The sequence below is a fragment of the Bos taurus genome, chromosome 4, assembly GCF_002263795.3.
Source record: "Bos taurus isolate L1 Dominette 01449 registration number 42190680 breed Hereford chromosome 4, ARS-UCD2.0, whole genome shotgun sequence".
Lineage (NCBI taxonomy): Eukaryota > Metazoa > Chordata > Mammalia > Artiodactyla > Bovidae > Bos > Bos taurus.
In genome coordinates, this window is record NC_037331.1 from 5,175,788 (window position 1) to 5,195,218 (window position 19,431).

General features: G+C 47.7%; 1 protein-coding gene across 9 annotated transcripts in view; it reads left to right on the forward strand.

The window, feature by feature from the left end:
* GRB10 (growth factor receptor bound protein 10) overlaps positions 1 to 19,431 on the forward strand; it is a 221,338-nt gene that overhangs the window by 70,076 nt on the left and 131,831 nt on the right. For 7 of the 9 annotated variants that reach the window (XM_024990511.2, XM_059885419.1, XM_059885420.1 and 4 more), the window contains one exon: positions 9,951 to 10,045. The exons of 1 other annotated variant lie outside the window; for it this stretch is intronic. In XM_024990511.2, coding sequence (XP_024846279.1) covers positions 9,965 to 10,045 — 81 coding nt within the window. In that variant the 5' untranslated portion in view covers positions 9,951 to 9,964. Of the gene's footprint in view, positions 1 to 9,950; positions 10,046 to 11,808; positions 12,027 to 19,431 lie in introns of those variants that run through there. One more of the 9 variants, NM_001192586.1, reaches the window with a different exon arrangement.

The following is a 19,431-nucleotide window of genomic DNA, read 5'->3' on the forward strand; positions in this document are numbered from 1 at the left end:
TGAAGTCTCTTTCATGGTGCAGTGTTGTGTATTCTTTTTATCCCAGTTTGATTCCTTCTTTCGCCTGAAGTGATGAGCACAAGTGTCCAAGCGCACACACTTTTTGTCCATTTCTTCTTGTAGGTGTCAGAGTTTTGGTTGGTTGGTTGGCTTTTAACGTAAACTTTTTCCTGAAGCATAACATCCATTTTTATAATTTAAGATTCACTTTTGTGTGGATTTGTTACTTGGAGAGTAGAGACCTAACACTGCTTTTGTCTGTTGCTCACTCTACTGCAGTCTATGGGGACTGGTGTTTCTTTGCTTTAATCATACTTTTCTCTCACTGCCGTCACCGTTGTTGCGGTTTTTGAGTGTGTGTTTTGTTCTTGTGTATTTGCCTGCTCTGTCTCTGTGTCTCCCTTTCCTAGCTCTCTTTTTAAAGCAAATTTTCAATTTCAATTTGCCCTGGGTATTTTTTCTTTTTTTTAACATCGGAATATTTTTGTTTGAAAAGAAGGGAATTGGACAGTTGACATTTATTGCTCCATGTCCTCCGTCTTCTGAACAGTTGTTTCTAGTTTGAATGCTTCTTCATCTGCCCATTTTCTAATTCCCTTTGATGTTTCAAGTATTATTAGTTTCCTTTTATCCTCTTATTATGATGTAAAATGCAAATATTCTCCTTTCAGTTCTGCAAGTGATTATCTTAATATATCATGAGCATCACTCAGTTACATTGTTTTCCCAGTAAGGAGCAGGCTTTTATGTGAGGTACAGATTTCTTTTTAACAAATCCTGCAGTGATTTATTTTAGGATTTGAAGCTTCTCTTTTCAATTTTTAAAAAATTTTTAAATTAATTTTTCCAGTTTTATTGAGATATAATTGACATATAAAACCATCTAAGTTTGTTGTACTGTGTAATTACTTGACTTACTATGGAATGATGACTACAATTATACTATTTAGTTTTATGCTATCATATATATCATATCATGATGCTGTTTAACCTTCTAATAGCAAGAATCCACCTGCAGTGCAGGAGACCTGGGTTCGATCCCTGGGTTGGGAAGATCCCCTGGAGAAGGGAGCAGCTACCCACTCCAGTATTCTGGCCTGGAGAATGCCATGGACTGTATACTCCATGGGGTCGCAGAGTTGGACACGCCTGAGTGACTTTCACTTTCACTTTTTTTCACTGAGCCAACTAATAGTTGACAAATCCTTCCTGAAGCCCTACCGTGTGCTGTCCGGGTGTGGCAGAATTCAAGGCTGAATTCTTGAATGAGGAGGGGTTTAAAACACCCCACAAGGAATTCTGGGTGAATGTCCAGTGCTGGCTGTCACTGTGGCCAAAGGTGACAGGCCAGTAAACTTGGACCGTGTGCTGAGGGGTCGGCAGAGGCAGGCACGCTGACTGTTCTGAGGGTCCTGCAAGAGGGGTGGTGCTTGGGGAGAGAGAAGAGAATGTATGAATCAGATGCTCTGGAGATTATGAACGTTTCCTGTGGACACGTAGCAGACTTTCCCCACAGTACTAAATGCACATCTTGAATGTGTGGCTACCTAAACAGAGAAAGGGACCATTTACACAGTCGGGATTCAGGGGTCCTGGGAGTGGCCGGTTGCCTTAGATGTCATGGTCTTTTTGTAGGAGTGGGTTGGAGATGGAGGTAGGAGCTGATGCCCAGAAGGAGAGGTACTGGGGTGGGGGAATGGAGCAGTCGGAGGGCAGCTGCCTCCAAGCTGCAGGAGGACAGCCCATGGACGCTGCAGGTGGGCGTTGGCCACAGGCCCCGACCTGACCCGTTTTCACATTCTGGGTTGCAACCCATCGCTGTGCCTGGAAGTCAAGTCAAGATGAAAAGCATGTTTAATGAGGAAAATAGAGCAGAAGGCGAAGAATCGGGGTGGACTGCGTGGAGGCTCCACGCCAGCTGAGCTAGGGTGTCTGGGGGCTGCGGGAACCATCCAGCGCCTCCCATGGTTGACCTTCTCGTGTCAACGTCACCCTCACGGCAGGGTGGATCAGAACACCTTACATCTACCACGAGCATCACGTGTAGCTGGTTGTGACCTGAAAAGCATAAATAATCACTTCATCCACATCTGCTGGCGTCTCCAGAGTTTCTGGTGGGAATACCCCATGTACTTTTCAGAAAACGTGTTATTGAGTGCAGCATTTTTCAAGTTTATGACCATTGTATCATTTTAATTTAGTACACATTGCCCTAAAGTGGAAAAAAAATAAACATGAAATGCAAAGAACAAAGCCATGTTCAAGTTCAGCTGCTGGGTCCATCCAGAAGTGTAAATATTTACAGTATTAAGAAAAATGTTGACTCTGGAATCAGCAAACTTTTGACTTTGCCTGAACTGTTTTTCTGAACTACAGTCCAATAAGGGAAGAAGTGCAAGTTTTATGAAGAAGAGTATCTGAATTTTTATCACAAGTTCAAAACTCAGTCAAAATGTGGCATACATTATTTACATTGGAATTCGTGCAAAAGAGGACTTAACTTTCAGAATTAAAGGGTTGTGTGGAACTGTGACAGTGAGCAAAACTTGCCAATGAACCCCTTGAATCGAAAGAGTGAGACAATAGTTTGGTACAGTTTCTTAGTCATTCTACACCTGTTCATGAGATGCCTTTTATCATCATAGATACACAGTTGCAATATCAACCTGCTTTGGAAGCTGTTCCTGTTTATCTGTATAAGCACACTGTTCTTGTTAACTCCACCGATGATTTAACATTTAAATGCTTTAATGTAGCACAGTCTATCAGAACTTCTGTGCTGCTGTACGACATTTAGAAGAAACGCTTTCTCAAACGCCCAGACATGGAGAACAAGTCGGGCGGGGTGGGTTGGAAGTTTGGGGTTAGCAGAAGCAGACTGTTACATACAGGATGGATAAACAGCGTCTTACTGTATAGCACAGGGAACTGTATTCAATATCCTGTGATAACCATAATGGAAAAGAATATGAAAAAGAATACATATCACTATGTATAATGGGATCACTTTTCTGTATGGCAGAAATCAACACAATGTGGAAAATCAACTATACTTTACAAGAAATGAAGAAGAAGATTGAGGTTGCCTGTCCAGAGATGGTACAAGTTTTTCAGTCTCCATGAGAGTAGGATAATATTAGAACTTTTAGTCTTTGTCAGGTATGGATGGTAAGATGATTTTTATGTAGGACCTGGCTGGATGGATTCCATTTCCCCTCCCAGACAGCTGGGTTACACAGAATCGCAGAACTGAGAGATTGTATTGTTGGTCAAGACACATGGAAATGTACAAATTTGACTAAAGAAAGAAGTATTTAGAATCACTACTTTATACAGCCCCAAGCTCTAGCATCCTAAGAAATTCTGCCAACGCTATTGGTTATATAAAAAAAAAAAAATTAGTGAAAGTTGTTAATTTTATTAAAGGACGCTCACTGAATAACCTTTTCAGTAATTTTTTGCAACATGGGGATAAAATATGAAAAACAAAATTTGCCATTTCAGCTGTTTTTAAGTGTGCAACTCAGTGGAATTAAGTGCATTCATAATGTTGTGTAAACATCACTGCTGTTTCCAGCACCATTTCATTATCCCAAATGGAAATTCTGTGCCCTTTAAACAAACCCTCCTCCTATCTAGACCCTGATCACTTCTATGTTTTGTCTTTAAGTATTAACTCATATATAGTAAGATCATACAGTATTTGTACTTTGTGATTGGCTTATTTCCCTTACCATAGGGTCTTTAAGTTTCATCCATGTTGTAGCATGTATCAAAATACCATTCTTTTTCAAGGCTGAATAATAGCTCATTGTTTGTTTACAGTAATTTTGCTTAGCCATTCATCTGTCAGTGGATATTTGGTTTAGTCCCGTCTTTTGGCTACTGTAAATAGTGCTGCTTTGAACATGGATATACAGGTACTTCTGATTCTTTTGGGTGTATACCCAGAGATAGAATTGCTTGAACTTATGCTAATTCTATGTTTAATTCTTTGAGGAATATACATACCATTTATTATGGAGGCTGTACCATTCTACATTTTTACTGGCAATGCAGAAGGGTTCCAATTTCTCCATATCCTCGCCATGTTTATTATTTTTATGGTGTCTTATTGTGGTTTGATTTGCCTTTCCCTAATGACTAATGATGTTGAGCATCTTTTCATGCTTACTGATCATTTGTGTATCTTCTTTGGAGAAGCGTCAAGTCCTTGGCCCTTTTTTTATTGTGGTTGTATTATTTTGGATATTAAGCCCTTATCAAATATATCATTTGTAACTATTTTTTTTCCCTTTCTTGGGTCTTTTCACTCTCTTGAGAATGTCCTTTGCACAAAAGTTTTTAATTCTGATGAAGCCCAGTTTCTGTGATTTTCGTTTTTTGCAAATGCCTTTGGAGTCATCAGACGGTAAAGCGTCTGCCTCCAATGCGGGAGGCCTGGGTTCGATCCCTTGGTTGGGAAGATCCCCTGGAGAAGGAAATGACAACCCCCTCCAGTACCCTTGCCTGGAAAATCTCATGGACAGAGGCGCCTGGTAGGCTACAGTCCATGGGGTCACAAAGAGTCGGACACAACTGAGTGACTTCACTTTTGGAGTCATATCCTGGAAATCATTGTCACATCCAATATCATAAAAAATTTTCCTTATGTTTCTTTCCAAGAGTTTTATAGCTTTAAGTCCTTGATCCATTTTTTAATTAGTTTTTGTTTGTATGGTAAGGTAAACATCCAACTTGATTCTTTTGCATGCGGATATCTAGTTTCCCAGAACCAATTTTCGAAAAGACTGTCCTGTTCCCCATTAAATAGTTTTGGGACCTTTATTGAAAATCAATCCAGCATTTGTGTGAGTGTTTATTTCTGGTCTGTCTGTTCTGTCCTATTAGTCCATGTCTGACCTTACACTGGTAATTACACTGTCTTAAGCACCACAGTTTTGTAGTGAGTTCTGAAATTAGGCAATGTGAATCCTCCAACTGTGTTCTTCTTTTCCAAGATATTTTTGGTTACTTGGGGTCCCATGAGAATCCTTAGGAATTGTAGAAAGATATATTGATCCCTGCAAAACTGCCAGTGAGATTTTGGTAATGATTGCATTCAATCTGTAAATTGCTTTGGATAGTTTTTTTCATCTTAGCAATATTAAATGTTTCAACTTATGAATACATAATGTTTTCCTTACAGCATCTTTATATTCTTATAGCAACATTTGGTAATTGTTGATAATTGGTGCACAAGTCTTTTGCCTCCTAGGTTAAATTTATTCTTAATTATTATTGTTGCTATTTTGAATGGAGTTGTTTTCTTGATCTCCTTTTCATTGTTGGTGTTTAGAAACACATGTGATTTTTGCATGTTGATTTTTGTATCCTATAACCTTGATGAATTTATTCATTAGCTCTGGGAGGGTGGTGTGTGTTTGTAAGTGTTTGTAACTGTTAGGATTTTCTGCAGATAAGATCATGTCCTCTGTGAACAGAGATAACTTTAGTTCTTCTTTTCCTGTTTTCCTTTTTCACTTGATGGCTCTGGCTAGAATTTCCTATCGTTCGCTCAGTAGAAGTGATGAAAGGATCATAGGTACCTCGTTTGTGATCTTAGAGGGAAAAGCTTTCCGTCTTTCATCACTGAATTTGATGTTAGCTTTGGGTTTGATACATCTTATCAGAGGCCAGTTAATCCAAACCTTTTGCTGTGTCTAACTGTGGTTTTCTTTTCACTAAGAACCTACTCGACAGAGCTTATGGAATATATATTTTTCTGGCTGAGAAGCAATTCCATCTGGCAAACAGAGTCTTTCAAAGGTGACATTTAGGTAATAAAACTGACATATTTAAAATTTTCAGAATTCTTAACACCCACTAAATTTGAAACTCAAGGGGAAAGTCATGTGTTTCTGTTTGCTGAAAACATCCGGGAGTTCCTGAAGGCCTGCACAGCAAGGCAGGCAAGACATACCAAGTGAGCTGGGGACAGAGTGGGCAGTGCCGGCACGAGAAGGCAGGGGCCACGGACAGCCTGATGGTGGAGAGGTGCCGAGAGGGTCCTCAAGGGGCCAAGAGGGCACTGACCCCTCCCCTAGGCCACTGGGAGGGGGTGCAGGGAGAGAAACTGAGCCCAGGAGAGTGAGGCTGCAGTCAGGGTGGAAGACGGCAGGAGTGCTGGGGAAGCGGCCGGGAGGTGGGCAGGCCGTGCAGGCGGGCTGAGTGGTGGCCGATGGAGCCGTCAGACCCGTGTGGCCGTGTGTTTGTGGTGGGGAGGCCCGAAGAGGCATCATGGTACGGTCCTGGGATCATGCCGCAAGTGCTTGGGGTGAAGAGGTCATGGCTGTTCAGTGAAACTGACCATGCATGTGTGTCTAAGGAGATTGAAGGAACTGGCTCCACTGATAGTCTGGCATGTCTGATCTGTGGGGCAGGAGTTCGCTGCAGCCTTGAGGCCAGATTCTTTCTTCTCCAGGAAACCTGGAGTCTTTGCTCCTTTACAGTCTTTGCCCTCAAGGCCTCCAGCACATGGGATGAGGGGCCACCCCGCTGTGTTCGGGAATTAGGGCCAAGTGACTGCAGATGTTACCATGTCTCCAGAATGCCTTTGGAACAAAGCTACTTTGGAGTCTGATCAAAGGGCTGGGTGGTAGAGCCTGGACAGAAGGGCACGTGAGACTGACTGCCACGGGGCAGATTGGCTCCTGGAGCTGGGGGAGCCTGGAGGCCTGTGGGCTGCCGTCTCCTGCGGAGGCCTCACCCGTCTTGCTCTGGGGACGAACTCCTCCCCCCGCCCCCACCCCTGCCATCTTGTCATCACCAAGTCTCTCCAGCCCAGCAGCCTCTCGTGGGCCATTCCTGCGTTTCTGTGCTGATTTTTAAAGAATCCCAGAGACCTTGTGGAAAACATAAATGACTGGTGGTAAATGTTACAGGCTTAGGGTGCTTCTGTTCCTCTTAGCTATGGTGACAGTTTGGTGGTGTTTTAAGAATTTTCGGTCTGTAATCATTTTCTAGAACTACCGTAACAAAGAACCAGAGACTCGGTGGCTTAAACAACAGGAGTTTGTTTTCTCATAGCTGGAGGTGGGGAGCCTGAGGTCAAGGTGTGGGCAGGGCCGCTTCCCCCGAGGCCTCTCTCCTGGCGTGTGTATGGCCGTCTTCTCTGGGTCCTCACATGGTCCTCCGTCCACGTGCGTCTGTGTCCTCATCTCCTTTGTTGAGTTCGGGTCCACAGTAATGCCTCATTTTACCTTAGTTACCTTTTTAAAGACCTTTCCTCCAAATACAGCAACATTCTGAGGATCCTGGATGTTAAGGGCGTCAACAGATGAGTTTAGGGCAGGGGACACAGTTCGGCCCATAACTGGATCTTACCTTGATAATTTTGCTCTTTTGACTGGTGGCATTAATATCCCTAGGGCTTCCCTGGTGGCTCAGTGGTAAAGAGTCCAACTGCAATGCAGGTGATGTGGGTTCGATCCCTGAGTCGAGTGGAAGGGATGGGCTACCCATCTCAGTGGTGGCACCTGGAGAATTCCATGAACAGGGGAGCCTGGCAGGCTGCAGTCCATGGGGTTGCAAAGAGTCGGATGTGACTGAGCGACTAAACAGCAGTAAATTAATATCCCTAATTTTATGCCCTACCTAAATCGTTCAGTTTTCCTCTGAGAACCTTCTGTGAGTCTTTTAATTCTGGATTCTAGAAAATTGAGCCTGTGAGTTGAAGGAGAACTCTGAACCATGACGAGCTCTGTCCTGGGACACTTTCTGGGGTTTCTGGTCTTTGCCAGTCTGTCCGCTGTGTCCCACGTTCTGTCCTAACCTTCCTGTCACTTTGCGCCCCTGCGCTTGGCTCACCCTCTCTGTGGGCTGTTTACGGGGCTTCTGTAATTTCTTTTCCATGGGTTTTGTTTGCTACATGTCAGTTCTGATGTGAAGGCTCCCAGCATCTTTCTGTCTGTCTTAGGGAGATCTTTGAAGACTCCCAGCATCTGTCTGTCTGTCTTGGGTAGATCTTTGCCTGCAGTATTTCTTCCAGTCCCCTTTTTTTCCCTGATTTTCTAACTTTTCATTAAGATAAGTGAGCCACTTTGTAAATTTTTCTTATTTCTCTCAAAGTAAAGCCACGTCAGGGAAATAAGTCCTTCCAGGCCCCAGAGGATTAGATCAGAAAATGGTTTCTCAGCTCTGGGTCCTGGTTTGCCCATCACTGAGGCTCTGGCTGCCGTTCACTGAAACGCAACCGAAGTTGAGCCATCTACTTGAAGGGGATGCTGGACACCCACCTGTGCCCTCGGGGAACCTGTGGGGCAGAAGGGTCTCTCCAGGTGGCCCAGGACAAGGTGGGTGGGTGTTGGAACTGTCTGGCTTTCCCTCATCTGATGGGATGATGCCGATGACCCAAGAACCCCTTTGGGCATCCTGTCTCTGTGAATGTGGCTGCAGAAAGCCTGTCAGGGACTCAAGTCCTGCACAGCCAGTGTCTCTCTGTTGGTGCTTCCTGAGAGTTTGCACAGAGCAAGCCTCTGTCACTAGTAAGCACATGGTTATGGTTCCTTTGTGGGGAGTGAGACCAAGCAGGGGCATTAACAGCTCTGCATGGCAGATGGAAAGAGGGCTGTGAGCCCAGCATGTGGCCCAGGAGCCCAGAGTGGATGCTGACTGAACCATCGTGGGCGGTGGTGATTGGTCAGGGACAGTCCAAGGGGACTTCCTGGAGGAGGTGACCCCTCAGCTCAGTCCTATAGGGCCGTAACACTTATAGCAGCTGACAGAGCTCAGAACAACACTATGGATGCAGAGGCAAGAGAGAGCCTCATGTGGTCAGGAGTTATGAATTGCTCAGGGTCCTTGGGCTGCTGGGGGAGCTGAGGAGGGTCTGAGTGTCTCTGAAGTGGGTCACAACAGAGAATGTTGATGGCTGTTGCCACTGTTCCTGAAAATATTCTTACTTCTGATGATTTCTGAGAAGATTGGTGTGAGGGATCTTTCTGACTCTAATACTGGTTCCTCTCTCCTCCTGCTCTAGTCCAGAGTGTGATTTGTAACAGTCTTCTGTCTTCATGGAAATGAAACTCTGATTTCTGCTGAGATGTGGAAGATAAGATGTGTGCTGCAGAGGTTGTGTTATAGATGGTCTCTGGTCTGCGAGTGTTGGGTGGTGGGTCCCCAGTGCAGACCAAGCTGCTGTGCCCTCCTCCCTCCTGCCCCCCAACCCCTGACAGTCCTCTGCGTTGCTGGGGGGGTGGGTTTTGTCGGGGTCAGTTCTGGAACTCTCATGGACCATCCTGTATGAATCAAATGTATGGCTTGTGCCACAGGAGATTAAAGAGAAAGATGGGATCTTACTTCCCTGCCTGTCTGGGGCTCCTTGTTGGAGTTGAGTGTGCACTTTCACGGAGCTGAAGTCACTCTGGCACTCCTAGGAGGTGGCACATCTCACATCTGTTCCAGAGGCTGTGGCTGTGAGGGCTGTTCTCCAAGGCGGTCCCTGCAGGGAGTGTGTTGGATCTGTGTATGGTGGTTTGATGTCTGCTGAGAGGGTACCTCCTAGGGTTAGGGTTAGGGTTCTAGGCTGTGGCTGGTCAAGGCAGCATTTACATGGGTGGTGCTCAGAGGGCCCCAGCACCACCCGCCCCACCTCCCCGCAGGCTAAGCCTGTGTTGCCCACAGTATGAGAAAGTCTTCAGAGTGTTGTATAACTGTCCTCAGAAGAAGAGTCAGGTGACTCATGGGGACTGCTGAGCGGTCCGGCTTTCAGTTCTCTGTGTGGCTCACCCCTCTGAGCACCTCTGCCCGACAGGCCCTGTGACCACAGGTCAAGGTTGTGGAGTTGGTGCCAGTCCCCTGACTCACCCAGAATGCAAGTGGTGTCCAGGGTCAGCCCCCTGCCCCTGAGCCCCTAGAGAGCAGTGGGCCTTCCCTCTGTCTGGGTTTCTCACAGGCTGTCTCTGTTCCAGGTCCTGTGCAGTCCATGTGGTTTGAAGACCGCGGGGAGGAACCGATGGCTTTAGCAGGCGGCCCAGATTCCTTCCTGCACCATCCGTACCACCAGGTAGGGGGGCGCGGACGGCGGGCCCTGATGGGGGGCGCTGGTAAGGGCCAGGGCGCGGGCGGAGCTCATAACCTGCCCGCCATCCCGAGCCGATGAGAGAGGAGGTGCTGGGCGGGGCCGTGAACACGTCCTGCGCGTCTGCACGGCCTTGCTTCCTTGCTCTGGGAGAGTTCATCTCTGTGGCCACAGCATCCTTTTCTGCAGGGTTGTCATTGAGGTGCACACTTGCCTGCAGTGAATCAGGCCCTGTGTTGTTCCTTGCTGGGCCCTAAAACTCCAGATGGCGAGTGGGAATGGTGGCAGGCATTGGGCTGCTGAAGGAGAGACAGGAGCTTACGGGGTGGGAAGTGGGTCAGAGGAGCTTCTTGGCCTGGCAGTGACCTGCCTGTCACAGGTGGGGCCCTTATCACCCTGAGAGCATCAGGCAGCCTGTTTGGGGCAGCGGGTGTCCCCCCAGCCCCTCTGCAGGGGCTGCTGGACGAGTTTCACCAGTCAGTTTCCTGTATGTATCCCCTGGACAAGTTTCACCAGTCAGTTTCCTGTATGTATCTCCTGAGGCAGGCTTCCGCTGGAACCTTTGCTTTATGGTGTAGATGGGCACTTTGGATCCTTAGATCTTTAGACTGGATAAGAGAATTTGCATTTCTCCTTATGAGTCTTGCAGCACATAAAGCGCTTGAATCATCTCTTGGCCTCCATTTACCAGCAGGGTCTTAAGTTTTGAAGTCCCTTGATCCGATGTTTGCACTTCTCTGAGCTGGTCTCTCTCTCTTGGTCTGTGACATCCTGTTTAGTTGTGGTGATGATTATTTGCGTATAGCATCATAGCTGCAGAGGGGTGTCCTCCTGATTTGTGTGTGTGTGTGTGTGTCATAGAGAAACAGATTTTGGAAGAAAGACTGGAGACTAGGAACAGACTGGGAGTAGGATCCACTGTGATCACTGAATTTGAGACAAAGCCACCATCAGTTTCAAGTGAGAAAAGAGGGCTCAAGCCTCGGTAGAGCCATGAAGCTTGCTGGTGACCCCGGGCGTGTTCAGTGGGTGAGCTTTTCCAGGCCCTGTCCTCTGCCTCCTGTGGGACTGTTTTCTTGGTCTTAAAAAGGCCGGGTTGCCTCACCCTGTTGATTGACACTCCGAGCTGCCTCCGTGGGTCATGGTTGCAGCCCTCACTTGGCCACTTAGCTTTGGCCGGTTGTCCCCCAGCCTTCTGCCTTACACTTGGCACCAGTGCTCCCAGGAAAACCGGATCAGGGATCCTCAGGGGCAGCCTTCCCCCAGGAAATAGGCCTGTAAGTTAGCTGAGTGTTCTCTCCACTGGTCACCGAGCAGACCATGAGGGCTCAACAAGGCGCAGGGAAGGAGCCGCCTGAGGCCCGCTTAGCTCATCGCCCTGGCATCTCAGACTTCCTTTGGTCCAGGCAGAGACGGCAGGATTGCCAGTTGCAGCCGGTGCCCAGCTTCTCAGACTTGTGAGGTGTTTGTAGTTGGCGTCCCGGTTGCCCGCGGCTCTCTGCAGGAGCCAGAAGGAGGCGGCCGCACCGTGGGCCTGCCAGCAGACCCTGTTGCCCCGGGGAGAAGTGCTCAGTCACGCTGTTGAGTGGCTTCCACAGGCGCTGTCGCGCTCCTGTGAGTCCAGCAGGCCAACTTGGCAGCTCTTATCCTGTGTTCCTGGAAAATCAGCTGACAGTTCCAGAATTTCTCAGAACATGGGATGATTTACAGTGCATTCAGTCTTGAGTAATATGTCGTTACAGCAAAGAGATAAATCTCCAAGTTTTTATAGAGAGGAATTTCTTTGTACGATCTTCAGCAAACAAATCATGTTCTCATTCTAGCTGCTCAGCCATCGCTGTGGCTTTTGGATTAGGTGCAGGTTCCGTCAGTGAGCCGCTGGGCAGTGTTTTCTGGACGCAGAAGCACCAGAAGGATTTTGTGTATTTAATCACCCTGCTTCCTGCTTCAGAGACGTTGGCGGCAGGTTGGTGGGGGTTGGCGGGGGGACCTGGTGGAGGGGAGATGAATGGCTTCACTCCGCAAGGCTTTGGTTCTTCCTTTGAACTGTACTGTTATAGTTCTATGGCCTTGGGGGAATGATGGGATGCTTCAGGGGCCCTGCTGGTGAAAATGGGTGAGTGACGTCAGGGTGCTGTGGGACTGGAGGAACGGTGTGGGAAGTGCTCAGTAAGGGGCCAGCCCCGTCTTAGGTGCCCACCCAGGGTTGTTACCAGAATTCCTTGGTGTTGAGTGAGCGCCAGCTGGGTGCCATGTCAGTGCTGGGTGCCAGCTCCCCTCCAGCAGGTTCATTCCTGGGCCCTGCTGACTCCTGGTGAGGGAGACAGTCCTGGGGAAACTGGTGTATGAGATGCTTGTGAGTAATGATGGTGATTCTTAAGCAAGTAAAACAGGACAGTGGGGGAGAGATGCTGGGAGGTCAGGGAGGCCCCCTGCCAGGGTGTGCCTGGAGCTGGGGTGGTGCTCTGGCCTGGCAGTGCCAGAGCCTCTTCGGGACCAGGGACCAGCACACCTGGCCTGGAGAGCCAGGGACGGGAATGGATATCTGTCCCTTAGGAACGAGAGGTCTTTGGTGTTGGTGATTTAGTTGCTAAGTCGTGTCCAACTCTTTGCGACCCCATGGATTGTAACCCTGCAGGCTCCTCTGTCCATGGGATTCTCCAGGAAAGAATACTGGAGCGGGTTGTCATTTCCTTCTCCAGGGGATCTTCCCAACTCAGGGATCAAACCCACATCTCCTCCATCGCAGGTGGATTCTTTACTGACTGAGCCACAGGGAAGCCTGAGAGGTCTTTGAGGCTTTTTAGATAGAGGCCCACAGCCCACTCTCTGCGGTTCTAAAATCCCCAAACCTCTGAACCAAGAAGTTTCTTTGTTTCTCATGTCTCAGAGAATCCAGCCCGATCAATCAGGACTGGGTCCCTTAGGCACGTGAAGGGGCTTGGTGACAGGGCCACCCTGGACCCTGTGTCATCTTTCTCAAGTCCAGACCATTCTTAATTTCCAGCTGTACCCTCAGGGTTATTGATAAAGGAATTATGCACCTATTATGAGATGTATTTTATTTATTATACGTAAGACATTTGCTGTGCTTCAAAACACATACACACACAAAACTGCTAGAAAATAGAATGAATAGAATGTTGAGCTGTTATGTAGAAACAAGATTCTTAAATGTAAATTTGAGATAAGTTGTTAAGATTATTGGCACATCTCCAGGTATTTAACCCAAATATTTATTTCTACTTTTATAACTTTTTCCCTGATTTTTGAAAACACATCCACCTGTATTGGAAGTAAAATGTTGTAGAAGCTGTCTTTGTGATCTTGATCTCCAGAGACTCTTTGCTAGTTGTTGTTTAATCGCTAAGTCACATCCGACTCTTTGTGATCCTGTGGGTTGTAGCCCACAAGGTCCCTCTGTCCATGGGATTCTCCAGGCAAGAATACTAGAGAGGGTTGCCATTTCCTCCACCAGGGGATCTTTCCAACCCAGGGATCGAAGCTGTGTCTCCTGTATTAGCAGGCGGATTCTTTACCACTGAGCCACCAGGGAAGCCCCTGTTGGTCAGTAGAGAGTAGAAAAACAGCCTTCTGTGATGGCTTCTCTTCCCCCGCTTCTCTGTAGGGTAATTTCATAAATTCTGTCCCAGCCCCATGTCTCTGCAGATTGCTTCCTTGGCCCCATTTCAGTTGTACATTCCTGAGCCTTCTGACAAGGAGCCTCCCTTTGCAGGGCAGAGGTTGGCAGACCACAGCCTGTGGGTCGTATCTAGCCCCTGCCTGCTTTTGTAAATAAAGTTTTATTGGAAAACGGCTACACTGATTTACTTGTATCTTGTCTCTGGCTGCTTTGGGGCCTCACCAGCAGAGCTGAGCAGAGCCTGGCCCTCCGAAGCAACTCCTATTTTAGGACTTTGATTAGTGATATGAGTTCTGGGCAGATGGAGAGCAGAGTGGGCCCCCTTATGCCCGCCTGTGACCCCCTTCACCGTGGGGGCAGCAGGAACACCACGCAGCCTGGCTGTGAGCCCTCGCTTGCCAGTCACACAGCTTAGAGTCTTCAGTTGTTTACTTCCGGTTCCTGCCTCTCTCTGGAGAAGCTGGACAGTCTCATCTCTTATGGTCTGGATTTAAGGTCATTCTCTGAAATTAATTCTGTTCTCAAAGTTGGTAAGTGTCACTGTTTTTTTTAACCAGAGTCATCCTGTGGCTTCTCTGTTTTTTATCTTACGCACGTGTATTGGCAAAGAGCGTTTCATTGGGCTATATTTTCTTTAAGAAATTTGTGGACACTTCCTTCCACTTGCCATGGTGGGAGAGATGGATGCAAGGATGACTTGAGACCTCACTTGTTTTTATGAGACTCTTCCAGTAGATAGGACCCTCATCTAAAGTGGTTTTTGTAAATCTTTGGAGATTATTTCTGGATTTAGTAACGACAACAGGGAGGCCTGGCGTACTGCGGTCCATGGGGTCACAGAGAGTCAGACAGGACTGAGCGACTGAACTGAACTGTTTAATAGAGATGTTTTTTGTGAGGTGGAGCTGGCGACTGGTGAATGTAATGAGGGTACACTCTGTGTGACTGGACCGGTGGGGACCTGTGTCATCTCTTCAGGGAACCTGACCCTCAGCACTCGGTGGAGGCCAGGTAGCGGGGAAAGGATTCAGCCCTTCTGTTGGCTTGTCTTGGGCTCTCTTACCTTCCACCAACCACTGGAGACACCACCTCCATCCCTTCAGGATACCCATTTTACAGATGAGAAAACCAGTGCACTCACTGTGCACTGGTTGTCAAACCAAGGCCTTTACTTGGATTTTTCTAAGTAGGAGTCTTGCCACAACTCTGTGAGATGAGTCCTTCATGTTCTGCCCTTTACAGATGAGGATTGTGAGGCAGGGAAGGCCGTGACCGCACCAGGCGATAGGTGTGTTTTTCTCAACACTCCTACCGATGGGGGCTGTGAGTGTTCACGTTGTGGGGGCCACACGTGTCCCAGTCTCTGCAGAGCCTTGCAGTGATGCGATGTGTTCGTGTCCTGGGATTCTGCACTCACTGAACTTCCGTGAGCCTAAAGTGCCATGAGATAAAGGCCCAGTTTTAAAAGTTATTTATTTATCTGGCTGTGCCGGGCCTCGCTGTGGCCCACAGTTGTGGCATGTGGGATCTAGTTCCCTGACCGAGGGTCGAATCTAGGCCCCCTACGCTGGGAGCTTGGAGTGTTAGCCACTGGACCACCAGGGAAGTCCCTAAAGGATCAATTTTAATGACAACTTTTCATTCAAAGTAAAGATTATCACATATCATCATTAAATATGCATTGGTTAGAAAATCTTTGAATTTCAAAATCATAAAATTGGAGGAGTGTCTTAGAATCAGTGAAATACTACAAGTAAGTACATAATAAATAAAAATTAAGAAAAAATTTTTATCAGGGAGGGACAGACTCGCTCTGTTCTGAATGTTTTATTTGTTTTACCCGAACCTTATTTTCTGAAAGAGGGTTGGCTTCAGGTCTTATATTCCTTCTGAAGGATTCATAGAGCTGTATTTACTGAATACCTTCTCTGTGTTCTTTCTGTTCCCTGTCTGGTACCATGGCAAGCATGGTGCATGGGTTAGGTTTCTGTTTTGTTTAGGGGACCGGGGCTTAAAGATGCTGGTAGCTCCCAGCTCAGGTAGCTGGTGCCTGGTAGGCGGGGGTGGGGTCTGTGGGTCAGGGTCTCCCCGCCCTGTTGCTTTCCTTCTCCTGGGCACCTGTGCTTGGCTGGACAGGTGTGCGATGCCTGCCTATAGGCCGATCGATTGACTGAGGGGCTGAACTTAATCAATACTCTGTCAAATGAGATTTCATAGTCCAACAGAAAGGCTGCAGGGCTGGGGACTTGGGGCCAGCAGGACGATAAGGTGGCAGGGAGAGGGCAGGATTGCTGGGGCCCTGGGCTCCTCGCAGGCTGCTCAGTGTTGGGGTGGCCTGGTTTCTGATGTCAGCCCCTCGCCCACCTGCCCCCCGACACGTGGTTGCTGCTGTCACAGGACAGAGCCTGCTCACCAGCACTCGCCCTTTCTGGTATCAGCTGGACTGTGAGCATCATCTGCGTCATCCCGTGGGGCCTGGGCGGTCCTGCTTGGTGTGGCCGCCACTGCCCCACCTGGCTTGTCTGCTCCTGGCCTTGGTCACCTTCCCGCCACCTGTCACCCACTGGCTGTCAGGGCACCCCACTTCTTCACGTTTCCCCGTGGATGGACCTGGCCCCCGGTGAGCACGCCTTCTTCCTCACACGTCTCTCTGGTCTCAGGTTAATGCGCCATCTCTGCAGAAAAGGGGACTAGACCTCCCCAGGGAGGTGGACGGGGTCTTGGTTTGTCCGTCACAGACCCAAGCACCACCTGCTGCTCTGCCTTGGTCCACACCGTTCGTTCTGCCCCCGTGACCACCACGTCCAGCCCTGCGTTGGTGCCTGGGTCCGTGTGGAACCTCAGGCCTGTGTTGCCGGAGCAGGGTGGCTGTGTTGGAGGCGGGGGTGGCTGGCTCCAGGCTTGCCCACGTGGTTGGTTTCCAGTTGGAAAGCAGGCTCCGGCCGCTGCAGGGAGACCACGGTCCTTGTGCCCGCCCAGGGGCGTCCTTCCCGGGGCTGCCTGCCTCCTGCGGTCTGGTGAAAGGTGGCTTGTGGGGCACCGAGGCTGCAGGCAATTTCTGTGGCTCTGACAAGTCTGAAGACGGGACCGTGGGTGGGGTCCTGACACCGTGTTATGACATCTGATCATGGCCTGGTGTGCACGCAGTGGTCCTGTTAACTACTGGTTATTCTTGGAGATGAAGCAGGATGCGTCTCTCTGTCCAGTCTTAGAGGTGATGGGGTGACATGGCACTTTCCCTGGCTGGGTTCTGGGCTCTGAAGAACTTCTGTTGGCTTGGCTGTGAAGGGAGGAATAAGTTGGTTACTTTTACAGGTGCCTCAGACCAGCAGCCAGAGGACATTGGTAGGTTGTGAGCATGCAGACAGTGCTTTGATGGATGGAAATTTTGAAAGTTGCAACTGCTTTTTGGAGGAGGGAGGAGGGTTCAGGAAAGGGAACACGTGTATACCTATGGCGGATTCATGTTGATATATGGCAAAACCAATACAATATTGTAAAGTTAAAAAATAAAATATATTAAAAAAAATAAAATGGTGGCTTTGGGGAGCAGGAGGAACCTTAAAATTACTTTTATTAAAGCATATGGAGTAATTTTAACACAATTTCCTGTTTAAGTGTTTGGTCTTTAAAGTGGAGCTCTGCCAGCCTGCCCTGTCCATGGGATTTCCCAGGCAAGAATATTGGAGCAGATTGCCATTTCCTCCTCCAGGGGATCTTCCCAACCCAAGGATTGAACCCATATCTCTGTTCTTCCTGCATTGGCAGGCAGGTTTTTTACCGCTGTGCCACCTGGGAAGCCAAAGTGGTAGCTAGTTTAAATTGTATTCTTATATCCTGTGGGATATTTGTCTTGTAGTGAGCCTCATAGTGGCCTGCATGGGTCCTTGTCTTGTTCCTGCTTATTTCTTCCTCTTTGGAAATGTGTCCTCTGCTCCCTGGGCCTTGCCTCCCCTGCTCCCACCGCCACCAGTTATTAACCCAGTGAGAGGGTAACAGGCAGGCAGGCCAGGGGTCTCCAGACGGAGGAAATAGGCTGCAAGTGTCAGACATTTTTATCTCTCTTAAGCAGCAGGAGGAAACAAACTAGCGATATTTTTTTCCTTCTCTATACAAATTTAAAAGGAGGTTTCTCTTAAAATACTGTGTTGCCATAATGACACCTGGTTTCACCTGAAGTTAACTATTCTCGAACCTAGAGATAACCAGTGCCTTTTTCTTATGGAAATGTTTGTCTTAGGCTATGCTAATGACTATGCATTTACCCCAGACTCTGTCTTCAAGTCGGTTCCGGGTCCGCCTAATGGCTCAGAACCTACTTGACAAACCAGTATGTTATACTCAGACATTGTTCCCCTAATCTATGTAAACGAAACAATTTGTGTGGTAACCTGCCCTTCTACAAGAGTCAAGTCAATCGTTTTATGGCCTGGGATGAACCATTTGGTGCCAAGATTATCCCAAAATGCATCTTATGGGTGAGGGGCCTGGTGCCATTCTGAGTTTTAAAACATTCCTTTCTTTCATTAACAGACTGCTAGTGACTACATAACATCCCGCTGAAGACTAGCAGGGGGTACTCTTTCTGCCCCCTTCTGATGTCTATATCAGAAGCTTTCTCTCTCCTTGATACTTTAATAAAACTTTATTACACAAAAGCTCTGAGCAATCAAGCCTCGTCTCTGGCCCCGGATTGAATTTTGCTCCTCCAGAGGCCAAGAATCCCAGCATCTTTTCTTTCAGGAACAACCTTTCACCAGCAACAATCTTCATAGACACTGAACACTCACTTTGTCACTTTCCCCAGCGTATGCTAAATACTTTGCATGCTGTGAAGGAGACTCTAGGAACGTGGCAACTGGCCTCTTAAAAATTATTATTATTATTGTATTATTAACCAGGGAGAAATGGCAAGTGTTTGAGGTTACTCTAATTAAGATTAGCATTACCAACATCAATGAGATTTTCCTGTAATTGATGTTTAAGGAAAGATCTTACTGAATTTTCTGTCACTTTGCTTTAGTTTTTCTGGAAAGGCGATAAGGAATCTTGTATTTCTTTTTCTGGCTTTCAGCTTTTGGGGAGTTCTCCTGGGCTTGCCGACACAGAGGGAAGTTATGTGAAGGTTTTTGTGCCCCCACCACTGGGGCCGGAAGGGAGCAGGCTGTCTCCACCAGTTGCTTCCAGTGCGCTGAGAGCCTGCTTAGGAGAAAGAGACTGGGCTTAAAAAATAAAATAAAATAAAAATTAAAAAAACTGTAAAAGGAACATAAGCTCGTAGCAAAAAGACAACATTATTTTTGGTAGAAACTTGTAAAATAGCATAGAAATGTCAGAAGCTGCATCTGAAGTTTATCTCACAGGGAAACCAGCCTTCCTTGCAGGTGTTAAGGTTGGTCACCATCAGGATGAAGATACTGAATGCACTTTGCCCAGGCTGCCACCTGGACCTGGTCCTTGGTCCTTGTCGCCCTTGAAACCTGTGCCTTCTGCCCCGCAGTCTTTGTTCAGGGCCCCTTTCTAGAATGTGAGGTTTTCCCTCCAGTTTTATTTAAATTGCAGCTTCCTCCCCTATTTAGGGACTTCCCTGATGGCTTAGACGGTAAAGAATCTGCCTGCAATGCAGGAGACCTGGGCTTGATCCCTGAGTCAGGAAGATCCCCTGGAGAAGGAAACAGCTAACCACACCAGTATTCTTGCCTGGAGAATCCCATGGACAGAGGAGCCT